The sequence below is a fragment of the Apiotrichum porosum genome, assembly GCF_003942205.1.
Source record: "Apiotrichum porosum strain DSM 27194 chromosome Unknown scaffold_2, whole genome shotgun sequence".
NCBI lineage: Eukaryota > Fungi > Basidiomycota > Tremellomycetes > Trichosporonales > Trichosporonaceae > Apiotrichum > Apiotrichum porosum.
In genome coordinates, this window is record NW_021167109.1 from 148,246 (window position 1) to 173,075 (window position 24,830).

The 24,830-nt window shown below is 60.2% G+C and overlaps 7 protein-coding genes across 7 annotated transcripts; 5 read left to right on the forward strand and 2 right to left on the reverse strand.

Moving 5' to 3' along the window:
* Window positions 1–116: 116 nt before the first annotated feature.
* EHS24_004030 (uncharacterized protein) lies at window positions 117–1,336 on the reverse strand (the record flags this gene model as incomplete). The annotated part of the gene is made up of 7 exons (XM_028619663.1): window positions 117–254; window positions 296–496; window positions 541–764; window positions 803–849; window positions 897–975; window positions 1,097–1,240; window positions 1,324–1,336. The coding sequence occupies 7 exons, from the start codon at window positions 1,334–1,336 to the stop codon at window positions 117–119; spliced, it is 846 nt and encodes a 281-aa protein (XP_028478635.1).
* Window positions 1,337–2,382: 1,046 nt separating this feature from the next.
* EHS24_004031 (uncharacterized protein) lies at window positions 2,383–6,597 on the forward strand (the record flags this gene model as incomplete). Its single annotated transcript, XM_028619664.1, has 4 exons — window positions 2,383–2,568; window positions 2,649–6,091; window positions 6,140–6,370; window positions 6,429–6,597. The coding sequence occupies 4 exons, from the start codon at window positions 2,383–2,385 to the stop codon at window positions 6,595–6,597; spliced, it is 4,029 nt and encodes a 1,342-aa protein (XP_028478636.1).
* Window positions 6,598–7,114: 517 nt separating this feature from the next.
* On the reverse strand, window positions 7,115–7,666 carry EHS24_004032 (uncharacterized protein; the record flags this gene model as incomplete). Its single annotated transcript, XM_028619665.1, has 1 exon — window positions 7,115–7,666. The coding sequence occupies one exon, from the start codon at window positions 7,664–7,666 to the stop codon at window positions 7,115–7,117; it is 552 nt and encodes a 183-aa protein (XP_028478637.1).
* A 4,262-nt stretch (window positions 7,667–11,928) lies between these two features.
* EHS24_004033 (uncharacterized protein) lies at window positions 11,929–13,589 on the forward strand (the record flags this gene model as incomplete). The annotated part of the gene is made up of 3 exons (XM_028619666.1): window positions 11,929–12,542; window positions 12,600–13,478; window positions 13,532–13,589. The coding sequence occupies 3 exons, from the start codon at window positions 11,929–11,931 to the stop codon at window positions 13,587–13,589; spliced, it is 1,551 nt and encodes a 516-aa protein (XP_028478638.1).
* Window positions 13,590–15,627: 2,038 nt separating this feature from the next.
* On the forward strand, window positions 15,628–17,181 carry EHS24_004034 (uncharacterized protein; the record flags this gene model as incomplete). The annotated part of the gene is made up of 1 exon (XM_028619667.1): window positions 15,628–17,181. One exon carries the CDS (start codon window positions 15,628–15,630, stop codon window positions 17,179–17,181), a length of 1,554 nt encoding a protein of 517 aa, XP_028478639.1.
* Window positions 17,182–18,108: 927 nt separating this feature from the next.
* Window positions 18,109–20,160, forward strand: EHS24_004035 (uncharacterized protein; the record flags this gene model as incomplete). The annotated part of the gene is made up of 4 exons (XM_028619668.1): window positions 18,109–18,180; window positions 18,255–18,348; window positions 18,408–19,747; window positions 19,786–20,160. 4 exons carry the CDS (start codon window positions 18,109–18,111, stop codon window positions 20,158–20,160), a joined length of 1,881 nt encoding a protein of 626 aa, XP_028478640.1.
* Window positions 20,161–21,326: 1,166 nt separating this feature from the next.
* On the forward strand, window positions 21,327–24,404 carry EHS24_004036 (uncharacterized protein; the record flags this gene model as incomplete). The annotated part of the gene is made up of 3 exons (XM_028619669.1): window positions 21,327–21,352; window positions 21,395–22,269; window positions 22,321–24,404. 3 exons carry the CDS (start codon window positions 21,327–21,329, stop codon window positions 24,402–24,404), a joined length of 2,985 nt encoding a protein of 994 aa, XP_028478641.1.
* Between the last annotated feature and the right edge of the window lie 426 nt (window positions 24,405–24,830).

The following is a 24,830-nucleotide window of genomic DNA, read 5'->3' on the forward strand; positions in this document are numbered from 1 at the left end:
TTGCGACCTGAACTACACACATGTACCAAAAACGCACTCCCCCATTATCAAGACTACACCAGCTCTTGTCGCCTGCCTGCTCCTGCCCCTGGCCCGAGACTCTGTGACGCACACAGTTACTCGCTCTCGCTCTCGCTCGCGGCGACGACCTTGCGCTTCGAGACGGGCTTACCCTTGCTAGCGGGCTTGTCCTTGGACGCAGGCTTGCCCTTGCTAGCAGGCTTGCCCTTGGACGCGGGCTTGCTGCGCTTGGACTGGGGGGTGTGAGCTAACGTGCAAAGCCACCTCAGCTCACCTTGGGCTCGTCGTCGTCCGACTCGGTGTCGTCGCGCTTGCTCTTCCTGCCGCCGGCCTTCTTCTTCTTGGGCTTCTCCTCCTCGCTCTCGCTGAACGACTCCTCGGGCTCGCTGTCGCTGAGCTCGGGCTCACTCTCGCTCAGGTCAGACTCCTCGTCCTCTTCCTCCGAGGACGGGGTCGCGGCCTTCTTCTTGCGGGGCTGGTGGTCAGCTAAAGTACCACCCGAGGGACTCCGCAGCTCACCTTGGGGGCGGCCTTCTTGGGAGTTGCCTTCTTGGGAGCAGCCTTCTTCTTGGGCTTCTCGTCCTCCTCGCTGTCGCTCGCCTCCTTCTTGGCTGCCGCCTTCTTGGGAGCAGCCTTCTTGGCGGGAGCCTTCTTCTTCTTGGGGCTGGCATCAGCGGCGTCGCCGTCCTCGGCCTCGGACTCGGCGGGCTTCTTGGCCGACTCGGGAATGTCGGCGGGGTCCACTGCTGGGTCAGCGACAGCAATGGCGACCTACACCCACCGTGGCCCTCCTGCCAGGCCTGGCGGATCTTGCCCTGGTTGGTCGCACTGCGCGTCAGACATTTGTTCTTCTCCTGGATTGTAAAGGCACATACTCGAGGTCCTCGAAGCCGTCGAGCTCGTCGGCCTCGTCAAACGACTCCTTCATGTTGGCGATGATCTTGGGCGTGGTGCCTGTCGGGGTCAGCACCTCCCATATTTTCGTGTGTGTCCCGCTACACACAGGTTGTGTTCGCACGGATCATGGTCGATCACGAGGCCACACACACGCCGCGGTACGCCGACAGCTACTCACATCCCCAGTGACGCCACTTGAAGGTGCCGTTACCGTTGAACTCGACCCAGGTGCCGACACGCAGCTCGCCCTTGAGGATTTTGGTCTTGTTGCAAGGCTTGGGGCCATTGCACTGTGAGCGGTTGGACGCGGCGAGCTCGAGGCCTGCGTTTCAGTCGAGTCAGCTGGGGACGGGGTTGAAAAGGAAACGCGGCGGTGACGCGTGTGGGACGCGTTGTGGGACGCACGGTATCCGGGCATTGTGTTGTGAGAGTGTGAATGGAGGTGGCAGATGTAAGAGAGAGAGAGAGAGGGAGAGAGAGGACACGAGCAAGAAACGGATATGAATGGGGGATGGATGGGAGAAAGGAAGGTGGGTTGTTATTGCCAAAGAGACAGAGAGGCGCGCGGATGACGGGGACGGTTGACGGGTTGACTGGGCGCACTTGGACAGCAACGGTGGAGGGGACAAAAGATCAGCCTCGCCACCGTCGGCACAAATGATTACGTAAATGAAGTATTTTGTAATGCCATTATAAACTACATTATGAGCATTAGAGCCTCTCTTCAGAATAGGGTTCAAAGGTAACTTTAAGGGTGATTTGAAACAGGGAATATGCCCGATTAGGACTCATTTTGGGTCTGTCGATCAATGACGTTTTCCCTTTGCTGTTGCACGCCTTGTCCTGAGAGCAGCGCGGCATGAGAGAGAGCGAGAGCCTGGCTGGGTGCAGCTGGGTGGTGGTTGCCAAACAACTCTGTGTAACTGTGTGCTCTGGGTGGGTGGGTGGAATATCGTCGTCGTGTGCCCAACTCCCCCCTCGTTCCTTCTTCCTCTCTTGTTTCTCGTCTTGTCATCACACACTCCTCCCTCCCACCACTACGGCCCCCTATATACGCACCACTGCACTGCGCCTCACGCGACTCGCTCTCACCATCTCGCGCTAAACGCGCGTATTCGCCACAGCGCCCACGTGCCTCCCCCCGCATAACCCAGCGGCCAGCGGCCTGAACCCCCCCCCCCGTCACGGCCCTCCCCGTTACAATCCCCCTGTCCAAGGCGTCCGCCTTTGTGTCCAGCCTTCATCGTTCGCTCGCTCGCATCTGTCAACTGTACACTCGCTGTCTCTTTGCACTCGCACGCGTTTGGCATTACTCCGCATCTTTCGGACACACACCACCACCACCAGCATACACCGACGCGCCGACACACACCGCCCGCTGCGCGCCCAAGCTCCCACAAGCTCCCCCACAACACCCCCCGACCACGATAACATCGGCGCTGCCCGACAACACCGCGCGTCGCGATGGCTGACCCCTCTCCGCACAGGCAGGGACTCGCCGCCGCCGCCAACACTGCGAGCCCGAACACGGCCGCGTCCCCTGCGTCCACTGTTCGCCCCGTCAGGCCACCCGTGTCGCCGCTCGGAATCGGGCCCATTTCACCGGCCCGGGTTGGCCTGGGACGACCCTCGGCGACAAACACCGACTTTGTGAGTTTGCCTGTTTATTTAGCAAGCGACCGGTGGCGACCCCACTCTACCCAACCCATCATTCTCTAACCATGTCGCAGAGGCTAGGTGGTACAAGCCCCACCACGCCGCTGTCACCGCCAGTAGGAACACCCACCGGCATCTTCGTGCCGGGGCACGGTCGCGCTGGGTCGATCTCGAGCATCGACGACTCGGAATACGACTATGAGTCACACGCCACTCCTCGCACCACCAGCTATTTCCCCCCTCAGCATGAACCGTCGCGTCGTGTCAGTGAGATGCGCGGGACCGGCACTCCACAGGGACCAATGTCCCCTCCGTCTCTGAACCCGGCCACCGCTGGGTCCGGCGGGCTTGGTCGCTCGGCGCGCCCACGGATGCAGCATCTCAAGGACGGTGAGCGCACGGCTCCCGTGTCCCGCTCGGCGTCGCGTGTGCGTCTCCCTGGGCCACACCAGCCTCAGCCAACAATCAAAGACAAGGACCTCGAGGACGATGAAGTCCAGGTCATCGACCGTGGAGAGGACCTCATCCGCCGTCGTATCAAGGAGCGCAAGCGAGCCAAGCGTGAGCGTGAGCGTCGGCTTGCTGCTGCCGAGTTTGCCGAGTCGGAGATGGATGAGCCCGGGGCTGTCACTACGGTGACGGCGGCCAACACCAGCGCACCCTCGTCTGCTGGCGCCGATGCGTTCACCATCCCGTTCCGTGCAGCAGCCTTGAGCCCCGTGCGGGCGCCACACGGACAACGTGCTGCGTCTCGCCAGAGGGCCGCAAGCTCGTCCCGCCGCTCGTCCAGCGGCTACACGCGGTCGGGCAGTGTCAGCGACATTGACCGTGCCGAGTCTTTCCTGTCTGTGCCGACCGAAGAGAACACGGACGACTTGGGTGACGAGGAGGTTCCCGAGGAGGAGGAAGACGCGGACATGTTGGTGCATTCGGACGACACCGATGAACAGCACGACGACGATGAGGATGAGGATGGCAGCAACGAAGACGACGAGGGTGTGACCGTCAAGGATCGCCAGGACGCCATCAACCTCGAGCACCCCTTCGGTCTGCCCATCTGGAAGCCTGCCCTGTACCGCAAGTCGCGTTCCGTTACGCGCAATGCCGAGTCTGCCCTCCACTCGATGCCCTCTGCCAGCGCCGAGCGTCACCTCCTTCCCGGCAACCTCCTCTGGACGCTGCTTTTCGGCTGGTGGCTCGCTCTGTCATGCTTCTTTGTCGCGTTGATCGTCAGCACTGCTGAGCTTGTGGCTGGTGGCCGTGGCGGCTATGGCAAGACCCTCCGTGGCCTGGCTTGGTACCTCGGATGGCCATTCGGCAAGTATGTGGAAGGTGAAGGTGCCCCCGACGAGCCCGAGAACGATTTGGTCACCGACGAGGAGAACGCCAACACCAACGGCGGGGCCAACTATGGTAGCATCCCGACCATTCCTCGTACGCTCACCGCTTCTACCTCGTCGTCCGGTACGGTCCGTGCCGTCGGTGTCCAGGGCCTCGTCGACCTGCCCGATGAGCCCACGACTCCCCACGGTCCTTCTGGGCTCCGTCGCCCTGTCGGTGTGTCGTTTGCCGAGGGCGTCAAGCCCGCGTCCCCGTCCCCGACCCCTTCACCGACGGGCGAGACCGCTCCGCTTCTCAAGAGCAGCAGCGCGCCGCCCATCGGTTTCCGCAAGCCCGTGAACAGCAGGGCCAAGTTTGTCGGTTCGCTCTTCTACTGGCCCGGCTTCCTCCTGATTGTTGCCCCGGTCATGAGCCTGGTCTGCATCGTCTGCTGGTTCCTCGTCATCACCATCCCCATGGCCAAGCTCACGTGGGAGCTCCTTGTGCTCCTGTACACCCGCCCTCTCGAGATCAACTTCCGTTCCGCGCCCGAAATCTCCATCGCGACCTCGCCCGAGTCGTCGCCCGAGCTCAGCAACGGCGGCAGTAGCGATGGTCTCAACACGTCTCCCAACGTCACCCTCAAGCGCCAGCGTCTCAAGGCCGGACAGGTGGCGCCGACCGCTGGCCCGACCTCGACGGTTTTGCTGTGCACATACCGCGCCATTGGCTGGCAGTACTACAAGTACACTGTCGGCGGTGTCAACATCATGTTCATCAACCTCCTCCCGTTGGTCTTCTTTACGATTCTCGACGGCATGCTCCTCCTGCCTGCTGTGGAGAGGGCGCACCACGAGGGACGCCGTGTGGCTCCGATTCTCGACGTGCTTGCGTCGCAGGCACTCATCTTTGTGCTGGGCCTGGCGTCCGTCATCCCCCTGTCGTACTTTATCGGCATGGCTGTCGCCTCGATCTCGGCCCAGTCGTCCATCGGCATGGGTGCCGTCATCAACGCGACCTTTGGTTCGATCATTGAAATTGTGCTTTACAGCATTGCGCTAACGCAGGGCAAGGGCCGTCTTGTTGAGGGTTCCATTGTCGGCTCGATTCTTGCCGGTGTGCTCCTCATGCCTGGCATGTCCATGTGCTCGGGCGCGCTCAAGCGCAAGGAGCAAAAGTTCAACGCTAAGAGTGCCGGTGTCACCTCGACCATGCTCATCATGGCCATCATTGGTACCCTGACTCCGACCATGTTCTACCAGACGTACGGCACATTCCAGATCCACTGCGACGGCTGCCCCGAGCCCGGCGAGGTGATCCACGACCCGAGCCAATCGTGGAAGTGCAACTCGTGCTACTACGAGTACCCAGACCCGATCACCGATCCGTTCTACCAGAACCAGGTCAAGACGCTCATGTACGCGTGTGCCGCCATTCTCCTGCTGTCGTACCTCATCGGTCTCTGGTTCTCGCTCCGCACCCACGCGTCGCAGATCTGGCAGAACCCGCAGCAGGTCATGGTCAAGGAGGAGCTCCCGGCTATCCCACGCACCCTTGCGCGCATCACCCCAGCCAACATTATGAACCCTATCCTCCCCGTCCACAACAACCGCCCGGCCTCGGTCCGCGCTCAGTCACCCCACCCTGGTGCGCGTACGCCTACCCACTCGCGTCCGACCTCGCCGTACACCCAGCGCAAGGCTCTGCCCCTGGAGAGCGACAACTCGCCGCATGCGTCGATCCACGCATCGCAGCAGCAGCAGCCCTACCCCTCCACGGGTTACACGCCGCTCCTTGATTCGTACAACCCCAAGCCTGGCAACTCGCTCGAGCCCCTGCCCCTGCCCGCGCCGCTCACGCACGAAGAGTTCCGCCGTGCCGTGCACACGCTCACGGCCGTCGGTGCTCTCCAGGCGCAGCCCCAAAAGGTTATCAAGCACGTCGAGGAGGAGGCCGATGGCCACGGCGGGCACGAGGCGCCGAGCTGGACGCGTGGCATGTCTGCTGCAGTCCTTCTGGGCTGCACGGTCCTGTACGCTGCCATTGCGGAGATTCTCGTGGACGTGGTCGACGTCGTCCTGAACGGCAGCGGCGTGGACGAAAAGTTCCTCGGTCTGACGCTGTTCGCGCTCGTCCCCAACACGACCGAGTTTATGAACGCCATGTCGTTTGCCATGAACGGTAACATTGCCCTGAGGTGAGTTCCGTGGTCAACCTTACGGTCGATGAACTGACATGTTTCCAGTATGGAGATTGGTTCCGCCTACGCGCTCCAGGTGTGCCTGCTGCAGATCCCGGCCATGGTCGCGTTCAGCGCGTTCTACGACCCCAGCCGCCTCGGCGACGCCGTGGACACGTTCACGCTCATCTTCCCGCGCTGGGACGTCATCGCCATCATCCTGTCCATCTTCCTCCTCACATACACGTACATTGAGGCGCGCAGCAACTACCACCGCGGCTCCATCCTTGTGCTTGCGTGAGTCGGAATGAGTGGGGGTAACGAGTGGCAGGCAGTCGCTAACGCAAACCTACAGCTACTGCGTCCTTGTCATGGGCTTCTACTACGCCCCGCCCAGGCAGGCGGACACGGAGTCGGGCGGCGTCGTCGTCGACGTCAAGATGGCCGCACAGGTCGCGTCGGACATGTCGTCCAGCATGTACCTCCAGCTCACCAAGATGTGGGCCGCGCCGTCCCAAGCGTAGGCTTAGGCGTAGAGGCGTAGACGTATCCCTGCCGAGTGGCCGAGGAGATGCGGGGACACAAGTGGCACAGTTTACTTAATATTGGCGCACAGACCTATCGCGCGCCGCGTGTGTCTCCTCTTACAGCGTCGCGTCGCCTCGCGTCTCACACCCGCGCTTCTTTGCATTTTTAAGGCATTTCCGGGCCATTTTTATCATACCCCCCGGGAAAGCGCATCACGACATGACGAACTCCCCCCCAAAGCTTTATTTTACATGCATTGATTGTACTTGCGTCGTTGGGTGTGCTCTGGGCCTCTGGCCGCTGGGGACAGGAGTGAGATAGGGGTGTGGGGGGTGGGCTACACGCCACAAGTTCCTCGGTGGCTGACATCTTTTCCTTTGCGGGACACTACACGGAGGTTTGCCTACGCCGTGGCCATGGTCATGGCCATGGCACCAGCTATGCAACTATGCCCCACTCGTGGCGATTATAACCGGATGCATATCTGCCTCGCATTAGATGTCATGTAGCCAGCTAGAAGAACATGGCCCCGCCGAGCGCGAGGAGCACACCAGCAAGGGGCGCGGTCAGCGCGCCCGGTGCGCCGCTGTTGGCTGTGACGGTCACCTCGGCGCCGCCCGCTGCCGTCGACGTCCAGGTATATACGCTGCCGGTGATGGGCGGCGGGGTGGTGGCCTGCGTAAACGACGTGGACGGCTTGACCACTATAGATGTGTAGAGGGACACGCCCGAGTCGTCGATGGTCTGCGCGGTCGTCCTTGCCGTGGTGAGCACGCCCGCCACGGGGGTGGTCGTCGAGCGGCTGGTCGTGACCACCACCACGGCGGGGTTGAGCGTCGTGCTGGTCCGCGTGGTGGTGGACGTGTCGGCCGCAGAGGTGACGGCGTCGAGCGTGTCCACGGCCGTGGTGGCCACGACGGGGGAGGGGGTCGTCGTCGTTCCCGTGCGCGTGGCCGCGATGCCCGTGTCGGCGGCCTGTGTGCCGGCCGTGACCTGGGCGTGTGCGCTCAGCGCCAGGACCACCGCGGCGAGGAGTGGTGCGGGGGACAATGAAAACAGCCGCATATGGGTAGGGGTATCGATGACGGAGAGGTGTGTGTGTATGTTGTGAGTGAGAGGTATGTGTGTTTGTGAGAGTAGAGTTGAGAGATCACACGCCAGCCGTTGCGGAATGGCGTGCAGGCAGCAGCTGTTTATCTGCATCAACCATGACGCAGGCTGGAGGCGCTCGTTGCGTGTGCCGGCGGGTCCCTTGGCGCGCTTGGCGGCCCGCCGGGACGGTGTGGTGCAGGCACAAGCATAGGGGGGTGGTGGGTGCGCCGTGCACAGCATGGGGTGAGCGTACGAGCGAGCGAGCGTACGAGCAAGCGTACGAGCATGCATGCTCCCGTTGTAGGCTGCCCGGTCATGACGGCGACCTGGTGGTGGGCACACCAATTCCTCGCGCAAGCGGTCGTGGGTTGGGTGTTCAATGTTCCGCTGGAAACGCCACATTTGGGGGGACCGACCGCCAGCCATCATGAATCAATTCTTGACTGTGCGTCAAAACGATAAAAATACGACACATGCGACCCATCTGCATTCAATCGACATGCATGAAGCGGCTGGTAGACCCTGCTTTACTGATGTGCTGCAACGGCGTGGACGTTATATACCCATATGTCTCGTCCAAGTGGCACTGCCAAAAGGATTCCCGGGACCGCTCCTTTCTGCCACTCGGATGACACTGGGAGGAGAGAATCTCGGCACCCGCAACCTATGCGCTAAGAATACCAACTCACATGTGGCTGCTGCGGTTGTGGCTCTTGACGAGGCAGTGGATACAGGTCTGGTCATCCCCCTCAATGTAATTCTACCACGCATGCAGTGCTTACGAGCCTTGTCGTGGTGTGGGCGCCCCAGCTACCAGCTGGACTGTTGTATCTATATCTCCCCTGAAACGAACTCACTGTCACTGCCGGCCACTCACCGATCACCCTGCAGACTTCATCCTCGTCCAAGCTAGCGTTTATGCGGCTCCTCTGGGTGTTGTTCACCGACGGCTGTCCGAAACGGCCGAAAACGGTCTTCCGAAACGGTCTCGCTGACGCAACAAACGTGAGCCACTGCCGAGGACGAGACGTCGGACGTGAGTAACAGCGGCAACGAGGGCGAGGCCGCAACCGTCAACTGTCGAGCGTGACCCAACAAGCCAAAGTGGTGGTGCTTTACACGAGACTCCACGCGACACTCCATGATGAAGATTCAGACTCGGTTTCACTCGATCAGCAAGGAATCAGCCAGCAGGCGCTCTGGCACGTCGATCAGTGAATCCCTGGTTGTACGATAATGTACCCGCCAATGGCCGTGTCAACGGCGTATATCGCTTTCCTGGAGCCGCTCTCTCATTGAAAGTCCGCCCAAGGCGACACTGCTTGCGCCGGTATTCGCTGGGATAGGAAGGAAACGGTGCCAGTAACGCATACCCGCTCACCCTCGCAGGCTGAGGTCGTCTACAGTACCAGCGACGGGGACACAGCACGCCAGAGAACGACGAGGCCAGTGAGACCCCAGATACCGTGCGGGTCGCCTGACCGCGCGCACTAGTTGATGGACCGTGTCTGACTAACATTGAATGCTTCGCAGGGCCTCGAGATGCCGCCTCGCAGCGTTCTGTCGGTCTCCCAACCACCTCATTCCCGTTGGTCGTCGTCCCCAGCTGACCGCAGTGAGGCTGGACCGTGGGTGAGGTACATACCGTTGAGTGAATGTTGATCCCCGGGGCGCCCTAGACTGGTGGCCTGTTGCTGGTCTCAATGAACTCTGAGGATGGGGATGGGACAAGGGGTGAACGTGCGACTGGAAGCTACATGAGTGGGTGAGTGGGTGAATGAGTGAGTGCATGAGCGAGCCATCGAATGTGTGAGTGTACAACAACCAGTCATAGCGATAACGGACCGGATGAACGGCAAGTGCACCGCCCCACGGCTTTGCTGATAATGATAGTGTGCACGACTGCGCGTCCGAATCTTCTCAGATTAAACTCACACCCCAACGTTTGTTTTTTGGTAGTGTGATTCGTCGCACCCCGCCAAGAAGGCGCCACAGACACCAAGGGACACGAAACGTGTCTCCTTCTGTGACACTCTGGCGTGTTGTATCTCAGCGAGGTTGGCGCGCTGCGCACGTTGATGCGCGACGGGCGATACTGCCTATGCACGACGAGTAAGCGTGTCCCCCCCCCCCGAAACCACGCTTCCAAGCAAATAAGGGATCACCCCCGAAATATCGTTATCGCTATCAGATCGGTATCGCTCGCTGCCAAGGCCGCGAGCTGCGAGGCTGCGAGGCTGCGAAGCTCGGCGGCGGGGCTGGGGACAGGAGCAACGTGCCACTATGTACGTTGGTTTCGCTTCTCGGCGGTGATGACCGGTGGCCTCCATGACAGACAAAACACCTGCCAAGGCTGGATCCCTGTAGCCGTGGCTATAGTGGCTTGGGAGACGCCGGGGAGACGACTCGAGAGACGGCCCGGAAAGGACGTTTCCCGCAGTCCGTCGTCTCTCATCCCATGTCCACCGCCGCGCGCACTGGACAGCTGGGCACACACACGCACACACGTTGGTACACCAGGTGCAGCGCGCAGCGCGCAGTGGCAGAAGACGCTTATGGGGCAACGGATGGCGCCACGTCCATGCGTGTACTGCACTGGGGGGGGCAACCCCCGCCCGCCACGACGTCGCCACAAGCGTCCCAAACGTGTGTTGTCGGCCCCCGCCAGCTGAGACAGTCCTTGTTGGTAGTATAGCCGGCTGCAGCCGGAACGCCGTGGAGTTGAAAAATGACGTTTAATGTCGGAGCCGAAAGCACCAAATGGTGCACTAGGTAGAAATCCTTTGTTCCTCCCTCCCCCTTTTTGTGCGGCGTCAGAGAGCCTGTTCCGCGTCACTGTTTGTGCGTATGCTTTCTCTCTCTCGTTTGCATTTTGTCGTGCTCGAGGGCAGGGGCCAGGCATTGAGCGCAGTCGAGCGAGAGCGCCAGGGAAACGACAGGTGATCGCGGGGACCCACAAGGCCACAGGCACACGCCGTGTCTCGACACCCCACCGCACAGTTCGTTTATTGCCTGTAAAGGGGGAGAGGGGGGGCAGGAAGGGAGCTTGTGCGGGGAGACGCGGAATGGGAGAGACATGGAGAGATGGAGAGATGGAGAGAATGGTAGGCCCGACGACGACGCGGGCAAAAGAGCAGAAAGCGAGTGGCCAGAGTGGGAAGCGAGCAGCATGGCAGGCGTACGAAACCCCCCACTCCTCCTCCCCCCTCCGGCCTCCTGTACGACTCTGCCAACACGGCGAGGCACACACCAGACGCTGCCCGCTTTCCAAACGCGCTTACGGGAGAGCAGGACACGACGCACAACGGCCACCATTCTGCTTGCTGCTGCGGTGCCAAGACTTGGTGGGATGTGAGAAAGGATTTGGCTTTCTTGCATCCCTGAGGGCCCAACCTCCCTTTTTTTTATTTCAACCGGCCAGTCGGCGCCGTGCTGGCGGCCGGTGGTGGTGTCGTTGCGATCGCCGGGCTTGGCATGGTCTTTTATGAGTCCAAAAGGTTCCAGGCCACAAGCCCCCCCACCCAGCGCTCAGTCATCGTGTCCACAGTGCCAGAGATAGCGGCGGGCAGGGAGAGAGAGAGGGAGGGCTTGCACAGCAAAAGTCCGCGACACATCCACCACACCATTATTTCATCTCTGATCTCTGCATATCTCTCTCTCTTCTGTACACACCCACTCGTAGAAAGAGCAGGTGAGACAATCAACAAAGCACACCCCATTGCCCAGCAACCCCCCCACCCGCGTCGTCAGACACCACAGCACACCACCACCAAACCTTACAGAGCAACCCCCGTGTCGTCACCAGACGCACCACCACCACCTGACCTCCCGCTTCCACCCACGTTTGCACCCGCGCGGCCCCCCACCCAAGCCATCCCATCCACTTCCATCCTCCCGCATCGCACATCCCACCGTACAATCGCTCCACCCCTTCAGAACACTCTCCATCCACACATTCTGACCCAAAAGTCGCAACAGCAGCGACCAACAACCATCTGGCCCTCTGGCACCCCCCACGCACCCCCCTATCGACCACCGCCCACCCTCGCCGTCGCCACCCAACCCCGCGCTAATCGGCCCCTTCCCTGCGCTCCCCGCCTCCACACCGCCCCGCCCCCGCGCAACACTCACTTCCACCACCACACACCAACCCATCTCTCCCACCCCCTCCCAAGCGCCGAGAGCGCTCGTTTAATACAATGGCATCGCCGCTATCCCATGCACCACGCCCGCTCATGCTCTCGCAGCCGCTGCCCGGCGGCATCTTGCTAAACGGCGATGGACCAGCCCCACTGGCTCCCCCGGGCCAATCTGGCGCGGGCCAGGGCCGCGAACGCGGCCGCCCTGCGGCTATCATCACTTCCCGGAGCAGTGCAACATCCCGTTCCCCCGCCGCTGCAATTGGCAGCACCGCCGACTCTCACGCGGCCGCGGCCGCTGCTGACGCCGCCTCTGTCGGCAACAACGGTAGCTCGTCGCCGCGCATCCGCTTCGCGCCCCTGCCCGACCCGGCGCTCATGAAGCCCCGCAGCCTGTCGACGGGCCGCAACGTCGGCCTGACGGCTGCCGAGGGCCCTAACGGGGAGCGCGAGTACAACGTCGAGCTCCACTACGGCGACCACGAGCACGCGCTCGACGACGGCGACGACTCGGATGAATACGACTACGACCCCAGCGGCCGCCGCCGCTCGTGGGTGCCCAGCATGGGCTCGGTGCACCTCGGCTCCATGGCCTCGGTGGGCTCGTGGATGGGCGGCAAGAAGCTCCTCGGCAAGCCTAAGGAGGGCTCGGGCGACGACTATGGCGCTCCGCTCAAGAAGAGCGTGTCGGCAGGCAGCATGTCTGGGACGTGAGTGACTTTGGGCTTATCAGGAAACCAACACGCACGTGCTGACACACGCCACAGGTCGCCATTCCGCCTCGCCGCTGACGGCGGCAAGAAGAGCCTGCTCTCCACGTCGCCCTCGTCGTCCGTGTTTGGCAGTCTGGGCAGCAACCGCCGTCCCAGCGCCAGCGTGCCCCAGCCCAACGCCCACCGCCGCGGCGGTTCCGGTGATGCCGGCGCCAGTGCCCTCGCCACCTCGGCGCCCAAGGTCCGTATGTTGAATGGACGCGTGTACGGTGCGCGCCGCGCGAGCGAGGCCGCCGCCGCCGAGGAGATGCGCCGCCGGCGACTCGAGCCCGAGTTTGTCGAGTGGGGCTCTGGACACGGTGCAGCCCCCGCAAGTGTGGGGTCTAGCTCTGTACCGAGGCGCAGCAACGACCCGGACGACGACGACGGAGGCGGCATGGCGTGGGTCCGCAGGCGTCGTGAGGAGCGCGAGCGCCGCGAGCGCGAGGAGAAGGAGGCCAAGGAGAAGGAGGACGAGGAGAAGGAGGACGCCGCCGAGGCGTCCGCCGACGTCGACGTCGGGCCCATGGGCGAGCGTCTCGAGCCCAGCACAGGTAGCGCGCCCGCAGCCGCCGTGTCGCCCTCGGACCGACCTGCGAGTCTCAGCAGCTCGGCGTCGTCGTCCCCCGCGCCCGCCAACGGCCCACTCACGCCGCACGAGGCGCCCGTCGACCTCGGCACCTTCCCGCCCGTCATCAGCATCACACCCCCCGTCAAGCGCCATGCCACGCCCGTTGGCGAGAACGCGCATGTCGTCCAGGCCATTGCGATCCCCGGATCGGAAAAGCGCATGGCCCGCCGCGCAGACTCGGAAGATGGCGAGGAGGAGGAAGAGGACGAGGACGACGGCGACTTTGACGATGACGACGAGGAAGAAGAGGAGATGGGCACCAGGTGAGCCAACCCATACCCCATAACACGCCGTTGTGGTCGCTGACGAAGAACAGCCGTTTGTGTTCCGAGGCCGCCGGTGTCGAGATTCTCTCGCGCCACAAGTCGCCGTAGGCCAGAAGCGAGCGAGAGGTGCTCTTAGAGCGCGACAAGGAATGACGGCGAGAATGGATCCACCACCACCACCACTACCAAGAAGCGGGCAGCGTATTACCTACCTACCTTACCTACGCGCCCACCCACGACACCCACCAATCACCACTATTTCGAAGACGTTTTTTCCTGAAGTTTATTGTAAAGACGGCCAGACCGAGCCCACCAAAGAAGAGTGAGAAACGTAAACCTTTGTATTTGAACCCCCGTTGTGCGTGTGTAGTGAGTAGTGTTGAGAGTTTAGTTTGACGGAAATGAATGCATGGGGTATCGCTCTTGCGTTCTTGGCTGGCTGGGGTTTGGTGCGGGCTGTGGGTGGGATCGGTGGCGAGCGAGCGAGCGAGGGAAGCGGGGGTGGGAAGAAGGTGGGAAGGAGGTGCGAGCGCGAGAAGCGAGAGAGAGAGGCCGCGGCCTTCCTATGACCTGTTAGCCGCTCGTCACGCACAGACGTGGTGCCGCTGTGCGCTGCGCTCTGCTGGGAAGTGAGCTCGCCGAGTGTCCATCAACACCGTCAACGCCGTGCGTATTTAGCTCTGTGTTCGTTCCCCACGCCCCAGCCCCTGATAAATGGCCAGGTGGCCAGGTCGGCGGGTGGCCGTCCACCGTGTGTCGTCGGGAGACGGGACGAGTCTGGGATAGTCAAGTGCATGTGAGTGATATCGTTTAATGGGGGAAGAACGACGCACATTCTGGATCCACCGTCTTATATACTGCACCCCCCGTCACTCGCTTGCCCACGCCCACGCCGGCCCCGGCGCGAGGATGGTTACTGACCGAGAAGCTGACGAGCGATGAGTGGACGACTGCGGGACTTGCCGGACGCCATTGATGGATATGCGCCTTTCAGGCGTCCAGACAGCCGAGCGAGCCGACGTGGGCGTGGTGGGTGTGGTGGGTGCTGTCATGTACCGGCCGTAACACGCAACGGCCTGCGGGATCGCGTGCTTTGATTTGAGGCCACACACATGCGTCTTGCAGATGGTGGTTGTGGATGTTGTGACACAGGAGCGCTGATGGTTATGGACGAGAAGACAGGAACTCGCAGCGAGATCAGATCGCCTTTTGGATGTGTGGGGTTCTTAAACCAGGCCCGCGTAAACGGCTTCTTGCAGCCACTGCACGCTCCGTCTAATTACCCACGCGGCGTCCTTGCGCTGTTCGGGACTCGCCTCGCCTGCGTAGATAGCCGGGGCCGGAGCATGCGATATGCTGGTGGTTATCCGTCGGGTGGAGAGTGTAGTGATCTGGTCAAGGGAAGGAAAGGAATCGACGGATGGAATGGACGCAGGGGAAGAAGGTAAGGTAGGAAGGAACGATGGAGGGCAAGTCACGAAAGCACCTTGCGTGGCACAACGTCTTTAAGCTAGACACTCTCTTCGCATGGCCCATGACCCATGAGTTTATGAGAGCGGCTCTTCAAAGCTCGGCGGTTGTTGCGTCGGCCGCCGATGCTGACCACAACAATACGCGTCAGCGAGACACAGTCCTTTGTCGGTGTTTCATTTGGCTGTGTGCCAGCCATGCCGAGATAATCAGGCTGATGAGGCTGCTGCGCGCATATTTCGAGGACAAGCTTCAATGCTCTTGAGGGACAAGGTTACGGTGCTGCTGGTCGGGGTGAGTTTGCTGGACACGCCTGCATTGTACCAGGGACACTGCTTGCTGGCGATTGGGGGGTTGGGGAGTTTGGAGGGTGGACGGCGGCACATATAGCACATCCGGTGACCTTCTTGCTGCCGAATGAGGCTGGGGCTCCCGCACAGATATCAGCAAGTACTGTACCACTCATTGTTCTCGATGTTATCGTTTGAGACAGTGTCGAGATCTCTCTTGGCGTTGTCTCTTCATCGACGACAACGGACATGGACGGCGAGTCCGCGCATTGATCGGCGCAACAACATGGTCCACTCACCCGCTGCGCCCTTCACTCATTCTTCCTTGCTTCCCACACCTCACATTCCCCTCATAACACAACCACATTCGCACCTCCACTCCCACCATGCCCCGCTGGGCGACAGCACCCATCTCCCCAGCGGCTAACACCCGCTCGACGCGCTCCTCCACCGTCATCATCAAGCCCGAGCCTGTCGAGACCAAGCCAGTCATCAAGCCCAAGCCCAAGGCTAAGGCTGACAAGACCATGCCGGCCAAAGCGGCGACAACGAAGACGACCAGCAAGTCTGCCAAGCTGAAGAAGACCCCTGTCAAGGCTGAGGCCGCGGCTCCCAAGCCGTCCAAGGCGAAAAAGGTGGCCGCAGCTAAAAAGGTCAAGCAGGAGCCTGCGCAGATCAAGCAGCAGCCCTCACCGTCGCCGTCGCTCAGCCCTGCCCCCGAGGTCGAGGAAGACAAGCCGGTTGTTTCGTCGCGCTCGGCCCCAAAGGCTCCCAAAGCGGACAAGGCTCCCAAGGCTCCAAAGAAGAAAGCTCCAAAGCCCAAGGTCAAGAAGGAGGCGTCGCCGTCGCCGTCGCTCAGCCCAGCTCCCGATGTCAACTCTCTCACCCAGGCAACGCTCCTCCAAGCCGAGGCCTTCCCTCACATCTTCGACGCCATCCTCGGGTCTGCATCTATCAAGACCCTCCTCGCTGTGCGCGCGGCGTCCCGCGGTTTCCGTGACGTTGTCGACTGCGTGCTCGCATCACATCTCGTCGTCAAGTTCAAGGACCGCAACGCTTCCCTCGTGCAGGTCACCCCACGCGCGTTTGATGGCAACTTCAAACCCTGCCCCACCGAGTGGGACACGCTCGAGCACTGGCTACACTACGCCAGCAAGGTCCGTGTCCTGGACCTGTGTGCTGACGTCGCGCCATACGTCAAGGCCGAGCACAAGGCGCTGTTCACCAAGCTCCAGGTGCTCCGTATCCGCGGCGAGCCTCACATGCTGGCCTACTACTCTGGCTTTACGGCACAGACGCTCGTGGTTTGCCAGGGCCCGTTCCACACCTTGATGCCGCCCCGCGCTCGTCAGACCCCGCTCCCCATCGGAACGACCAAGCTCGTCTTCAACCTGAAGCACCGCGCAAGCTACGGCAAGCCTTACATCGCGGTAGCGTTTGGGCAATACGAGCACCCGGAGTCTCTCAAGGAAATCGTCTTTTATGTCGACAAACTGCATCAGAAGAAACGCCCGCGCTATGACAACGGCCGCGGTCCCGAGGTGACCGAGGACGAGCATTACGACCTCGGGGGGCTGGTAAACGTCATCGTCCCCATGGCCTACTGCCAGGACGGCGACGACGAGGAACCAGAACAAGAGGACAAGGATGAGGACATGGACATGCCAGCGCGTCCACCCCGTACCGACACGGTCAACGAGAACCCCTGCAAGATCACGTTTGTCGACATTGCGCAGCACGTCAACCCCTCGGGCCAGTGGGTTGGCGACACGACCGTCCTCAACACCAGTGCCGAAGATGTGTTTGCCTCTCTGAAACAGATCGAGATGCTCAAGAAGATTGATGACCTCGAAAGTTTTGTCCGTTTCCTCCCCAAGGACGAGTACCGTGCCACCCTTTCGCCCGAGGAGTGGGACGACGAGACCAACTTTACGATTTAGTGGCGCCCGGCCACCAAAGGAGAAGGATGAGGATGGCGTTGACGCCCGGGATGTGCATGGGTTACAGTTGTGCATGGTTGAGTGTGGGTGTGCATAGTACAGTAGTAGCATTGTAAGTAGCGTTTTTGTGTCATGTATCATTCAGTCCCTGTGTCCCAGCAGACATGTCCGCGACCAGTGGCCTGTGGTGCAGTTCCTGTCGGCGTCACTTTTGGCTCTGGCCTAATACCCGGTGTCAGTCACAACGGCCGCTGTCCCCGAGGCCTGCACATGTGTTCGTCGGATACACACTAAACTGTATACACCCCGATGACGAACTCTGATGGCGACGGGGGCACGCCAAAATGTGTCACACACGAAACCACCGGCCTAACACCATCGACGTCAACGCACACCAAGGAACCAGAGATCCAGAGAGAGATTCCACTGCTGGAGATGAGCGGCAACGAGAAAGCTGTGCCATCCCGTCAGACTAAACCTGTCGCTCATGTCCCATCCGTCATGCATCCGTGACTGACCTCCCCCACATGCAACCCCTCGCGAGCGGCGGAACAGAGTCACTACTGGAGACGCGGACTGCGTGGGTGCTCTGCGGACAGACTTTTTCCACTCCACCGGTTTGTTGTTGATGGCAATGACGTCACCCGCCCCGATCCTCCCGAAGTGGCAAAAAGCGCCTGGAGCCCGAAATTTGCTCCCGTTTCGGGCTGCCTGCCCGTATGACGCTCTCGAGAGAGAGCGCTCCGTCGTCGTCGTTTACGCATACAATCCCTCGCCTCTTTGGCTCTTTGTCTCTCTCCAACAGGCCCCCCCCCCCACACCGTCTCTCTCGCCAACTCTTTTTCTTTTCACTCCAACCCTCTCGCCACACTCTTTACCACCCTTCATCTACATCTAACCCCTACCCCGCAGCGGGACGTCCCCACCATGTCCCACTTTGACACCCTCTCGCGCACGACCTCGAACCGCGGGTCCACCGTGTCGCGCTCCCAGTCTCTCGTGCGTAGGCAATGGTCGCATACGCGCGTCAAGGCCCCACACATGGGAGGAGATCACTGACGCTGCACTCACAGATCAAGAAGAACACGGCCCCTCATGAGCTCAAGCCCAGCGACATCCTCATCGAGCGCTTCACCGCCTGGAAGCAGATTGTCAAGATGTTGATCGGTGAGCGGGGGACAATACTCACTCGAGGGAGAATGCCGAAAGCTGACAGTTGCACACAGCATACTTTGAGGGCGTTGCCGACATTGAGGGCAACACGTCCAAGGAGCTCACCAAGCTCGCGGCCGTCATCCAGGTGCCCTTCCGTCCCGGAAACCAGTTCCTTGGCGAGGGCGGTATGCAGGATGTCTTCTACACCATCCGTGACAAGACCCGTGTGATTGCCGACTCGCACGCGTCGCTGGCCCGTACCATCGAGTCGTCGATTGTCCAGCACCTCCAGAAGCTCCGTACCGAGATCAAGGCGCACATCAAGAACGTCCAGAATGACACTGGCAAGCTCGCGGCGTCGGTCGCCCGCGAGCGTGAGCTCTCAACCAAGGCGATTGCCGACCTCGCTCGCGCTATCGGTGCCGTCAACCACACGCCGATGCAGGTCTCGTCCAAGGAGGACCCCTTCGCGGTCAACCTTTCTGTCCTCAAGCAGCTCCAGCGCCAGGTCCAGGAGGAGAATGCGCTCCAAAAGTCCATTGTCATCATGCAGCAGAACTCGGCCCACTTTGAGGAGGGTATCGTCCGCTCGATCCAGTCGGCGTGGGCGACCTTTGACGAGTGGCAGTCGCGCATGAGCGCGTCCGTCCAGGAGACCTGGCGTCAGCTCGGTGTCAACATGGGCCAGCTCATGCCCGACCGCGAGTGGATTGCCTTTGCTGCTCGCTCGGACCACCTCCTCGACCCCGAGACGCCTCTCCGCAACCCTGACGCCATCGACTATCCCGGCCGCAACGACCCCTCCGTCGTCCCCGTCCACGCCGGTCTCCTCGAGCGCAAGAAGCGCTTCACCAAGACCTACAAGGAGGGCTTCTATGTCCTCACGCCGGCTGGCTACCTCCACGAGTACACCTCGTCCGACCCCACCACTGCCACCCACCCCATCTGGTCCCTCTTCCTCCCGGCCTGCACCCTTGGTCCTCCTTCGTCCGCCTCTACTGCCAAGTCGCACAAGTTCCACATCGAGGTCCGCAAGGACGGCACGTCGGCGTTTGGCAAGACCCCCGGTGCCAAGCTGTTCAGCAGCACCGAGGCCTACACGTTCCGCGCCCGCTCGCACGAGGAGATGATGGAGGTCTGGAACGACCTGCGCATGCTTGTCGCCCGTTACCTCGTCGCCTCGGAGCAGATGGAGCGCGACGGCCCCATCGCCCAGGCCGTCCGCAGCGTCGGCTACCTGTCCGACGAGGAGGAGGAAGAGGACGAGGATGAGGAGGAGGGCTCGTCGATCGCCGAGGAGGAAGAGGAGGACGAGGAGCTCGACCACGACCAGCACCACGCCGTCGCCGAGGAGGTCCCGGCCTACTCACAGGGCAGCGCCCAGGTCGAGGTCGGCCCCAACGGCTATGCTGTGAGCAAACGGGTATGATGGTTTGTTGACCTCCCCAGCTCGAGAAGAAGGAACAGCCTGGATCGTCTGCCGGCCCGTCCGACCCCACCGAGGACACCGCGTCGGCCCCGTCTCGTCGTGCCGAGAAGGCGCCCGCTCGCGAGGAGCCTACAACTGGTGAGGCTCATTCCACTATCCCCTATTCCACCAATGCCGAAGCCGAAGCCGAGGCAGCCCCGGCACAGGCGGCGGAGATAACCGAGGCAGGCGCAGACGATGATGTCGAGGGCGTCGAGGGCGGCGCTCCAGAGGACGATGACGACCCGGCGGCCTATGCCGAGGCCGAAGCCGGCCCAGACCCGGACGAGGAACAGCACCAGTCCAGGGGCGTGCTCAGCATGCTCGGCCTCGGCGGCGGCAGCGGCACCAAGTGACGATGATCACGACCATGTTTCGCGTCGAGCTCGCAACTGGCTTCGCCCTCGCCTCGCCTCAGCTCTCGTCACGCCTTGCCGCTCGCACAGTCCCTATCGTTCGCATCTCCGTCCTATCCCAGTGCTATCCCCCTTCCCATCCCCCTTCCCATCCCCCTCCCCATCCCTAATATCCTTCCCGTTTGCTGACCCCTTAAGCCGACGACTAAACGCGCTTCCCCTCCACCCCGCGCCCCCCGCCCCCTCCTTCGCTTCTCCCTACCAAACCACTGTCTCGGCTTCTCTTGATTCCGCTCCCTCTCTCTCTCTCTCTCCCCTTTATTTTACCGCTGCGACCTTACACGATAGTAGTTTATAAGAGAAATCTAAATGCAAAAATGTGCTGTGAGTTGCTTCCAGTGTGTGGGAGCCGCCCCGGCGGCGGCTCGCGACGGGTTGACGAGGAAAAGGGTATGTACCGCTCCAATAGGTGCTCTGTGGAGGTGCGTCGGCTCCCCGCACTAACCATAGCGCACTCGTATTCGATGACCGAGTTTGGTCGGTCACATCCGCATCTCCCTTTTTCCCTCCCTCGCTCCCTCCTCCCTCCCTCAACTCTGTAAAATCCCGTCCTCATGTCAAAGCTCTCCGTCATCTTCCTATCTTCGTCCGTGGAGGCACAAGCAGACGCCGTTTGAGTGGGATTGTGCCTGTGTGGCGGCAGCCGTGGGGGAGGGGGGGGGGGGGGGGGGGGGGGGAAGCCCGATCCGCGAATTATTGCTGCATTTTTCGGGATTTTTTTTCGATTATTCACTCTCTGAATCGCCACGCCGCCTGTCCGTCCTGTCCGTGCTATCGCGTCTGTCCAAACCAGCAGATGATGCTTGGCGGTGTGCGTACTCTTCATGTCCTACTTTTCATACTGACAAGGGCACTTTACGAGCTGGGCTTGGAGAAAGGCGTGACAATGGCGTCCATGGGCCCGTGCAGTCGCCGTCAAGGTACCTGGGGTGGCGTCTGGCTTGCTTCTCAATGGCCAAAGAGGCGGCAGGAGCTGACCATATAAGTACTCCTGGAGGTGCGTTAAGGCCCGTCACGATTGTCCTCTTCACCTTCAAGGTAAACATCCTGCACACCATCTATCATGGGCTGACTTACGTAGTTAAGAGTTCACTCATTTGACAGCCATGCCGTACCTGGCGCCGCGGCCAAAGTACGTCATACGTTGCTGCTCAGAGTCTGACTGACCGTGCAGCGGTAAATCTACACTCCTATCCAAACCCCCTTTAGCTTCAGCTTCAGTTTCGATAGCCAGCACCAAGTCTCCTATCAGCACACCAACCAGTCACCACTCGTCGACCTCGTCTACTTCCGTCTCCTCCACTAGCCTTCAATCGCAACCACTCCAGGCGGCCACGAACGCCAAGCTGCCGCCCAGCGTGCCAACGGGAACTGGATCTCCCACTGTACCGTCTGAGACACTACCCGCTGTGGGATCTCAGAGCACTACCTCCGGGGGCGCATCCTCTCCAGGCGTGATGCCGGCTGCCGCCTCAACGACCTCGGCAGCGACTGGAGCAACTGGACTGCCTATCATTTCAGCCCCGTTGTCCCAGGCTGCCCACAGTCAGGCTGGTTCCACAGCATCCCTGCCCCCGAGATCAAGTAATGGGCCTCCTTCAGTCGCCCCTTCCCTGCCCACCGTACAGGGCCTGACCGATTCTGCGCGGTTTCGACCTCTCGATTTCCATTCAGCGTCCCCACAACGCCTTGCCCAATTGGGGATCACCAACATTTCCCCCTCCGGCACCGACGAGCTGACCATTCACAATTCGTACCTTGCCACTTGGGACGGGACAGAGCGGGATAGATATCCGGGAAAACGATACCCATTCCCGTTCGTCGTGACACCGGACGACGCAACGAAGGTGGCTGAGATGATTCACGACACTCGGCTTCACAGAAGAAGGCCTACTGTGATACATCCCCCCGTGACACCGGTCCCCGTGACACCTACCCACAAAACCAGGTCCAAAGCAGCGGTGTTGATGACCTCCATGGCGACGGCGACCACCACCGCTCTACGGGGGAGGAATAGGTCAACGTCAACATCAAGCCCTAGTACGAGAAGTAAGTCTAGGTCCTTTAGATGACAATCCGAAACTGACCAATTTCAATCAGAGGTAAGACTTACGGCCCAGTCCCAGTCAGCAGCTTCGGCCTGGGTTCGGAAGCAAAGTTGGAGTCGCCTGGTGGGTGTTTCTCCCCACGGAAACCTCATCGCGCGCGCCCCCACCCAGATCTTCAAGACTCGAGAATATCTTGCATTGGAACCGAACGAAAGCGAGTGGTGGCTTTTGCCGTTCTTGAGCAGATGGCCAAATAAGCGGAAGTCAGGATCTGTTCTCCTCCCCGTGGACAAACTGGAGCTCCCACGGGAAAAGGATATGGCCCCTTTAATCAGGGAGTCCGAGTCCTTTATACGCGACAATTACGACCCGGCTGTTGTTCTCACCTATCAACGCTCCTTTTATAAGCTGCTTCTACGCCACACAGCAACGGTTACTCTTGTCCTGCCAAGCAGAGGTCGACAACCACCTAGCTCAGTAACGAAACAAATCTTACAAGGATTCAGTCGGCAGCGCCACTCAATAAGTGGAGCGACAGCGGCATTATTGATCCACCACGTTTCAGGCCGATATTACGATGAATGCGTGTGCGACAGGTTCTTGGGAGTCGCTGGAGAGCTCGTCTGGCGCGAAATTCGAACGGCCCGCCTTGGGGGATATATTGAAGAACGTGTTCTGGGCAGGTATCTTAGGGGCGAAGTTACGAAAGCGGCGAAAGATGGCTACGAGCTCTGCCACAACAGTATTGGGCAATGCCATGACATTGCAGTGTCAATCCTTCACAGCTTCCATTCCGACTCGATCCACAAGGCTGGAATGGCACTCCAGTCAAAAGTCGATCATATGTGCAGTCTATTGGAATGGGGAAAGGGATTAACGCGGAGAAGGACTGCCGGCATTCGTCTCATTGCACTCCAACAGGCGCTTGCCTACGCCTCTCTGGTTGGCCTCCTCAAAGACATTCTGAAAGACAGTATCCAACACCATAACAACGCAGAGGCTGCCTTTGCTGCCTTGACAACAGCTGTGTCTGCCGGTGCTGGTGCCGCCTCCGCCATGGTCGGATCGGGGGCAGAGCGCCTGGTGGTGGCCTCAGTCGACGGTGCCGGCTCCGTATTACACTACAAGCTCAAGACAAAGCATGCCGCAGTGCAGGAGAGATATCGTCGACTTATTGTCGATGTTGTCGACAAATTCAACGTGGAGGTACTACTTCAGGCCGACTGCGGCAACATTAGATCTCTCGACATTAAATCCCCCCCCAGCGATCCCGATGGCTTGCAGTTAGGTTGCCCCGACAGATATTTGATTTCACGGCCAACCCCATACGACATCTCCATCTTTAAACAGACTGCCATCAACGCCTTTCTTGCAGCAACAAGACGGGAAGGAGTCAAGCTGTCCCAGGAATCAGGTCGCCCGGCTGTTACTTCGCCTTTCAACGACCCCCTTAGTCGTGTCACTTTAGGCGAACTCCTGGCGTACGGTGGACATTCTTTGGCTGCAAAACCAAACCGGCCACATTTCGCCGAACACATCCTTCAAACTGAATTGGATAAACATTTCCCTCCAGACCAGGTCGACGACTGGTATACTCTAATCAAATGCACTGCTCGCCACATCACTTGGCCGCACTGGATCGCGGGGAACCCGGATTTGCCGCCCCTGGTCCGTGACATGGTAGAGTCGATGAGTCCGGGTTGGAACAAGCAGATTTATCCCTTTCTCCTGGATGGGCACCGGGGGCACAATGTCGACTCCCTAGAAGCAACAGAAAACTGGTTTGAAGCCAAAACTGCCATGAACCGCCTGCGAGTCAAGATCCAGTCTGCCGAGAGGAGACTTCCCGAGGAGGTCGAGATCGTGGACAAGGTCCGATACTTTTTTTGCGATCCACCCAGGCTGGCGGAATATTGCGAAGCATCGTGCCTGGGGCATTATCGTAGCGCACATTTCGATTATATCACCTGGCGCACCGAAGAGGGAACTTGGGCCTGTGTGATGGATCAGCCGTACAATATCGTGTGTTCCGACTTCAACTGTGAAATCTGTCCTGATAAACGCCGACATCCCTGGTTCGCCGAAGACACTCCTGCGCTACAATACCATTATGTGGATAGACCCCCAGTGAAATAGAGCGTCCGCCGACGTGCATGGTCCTTCTAGTTGTCTATGTAAGCATTGACAGTGTTCCCCTTGGACATACTTGCACGCGTCCTTTTCTCTTAGATATATCCACCAATACAGCATGCATTCATCTGAAACTTGGTATAACAATCGGCGGTTATATAAGAGTAAAACGTACTCACCAAATAAGAGAGACATACCTTGGTAGTGGGTGACACCATCATGGCTTGATTCTAAACAAAAAAGGACGAGAATCGAAGCTGCACTCCCTCTTACTGCCCTTATGACGATGACTGATCAAATCTACATCACAGGTGAACAAAGTGTCATCAGTGATCATCAATCATTACTAGTAGTAACAGGTCACTTAATTCATTGTTGGCATTACTACGGAAACACTACGGGGTGTTGAAGAACGTGAAGAAGAAGTTGTAA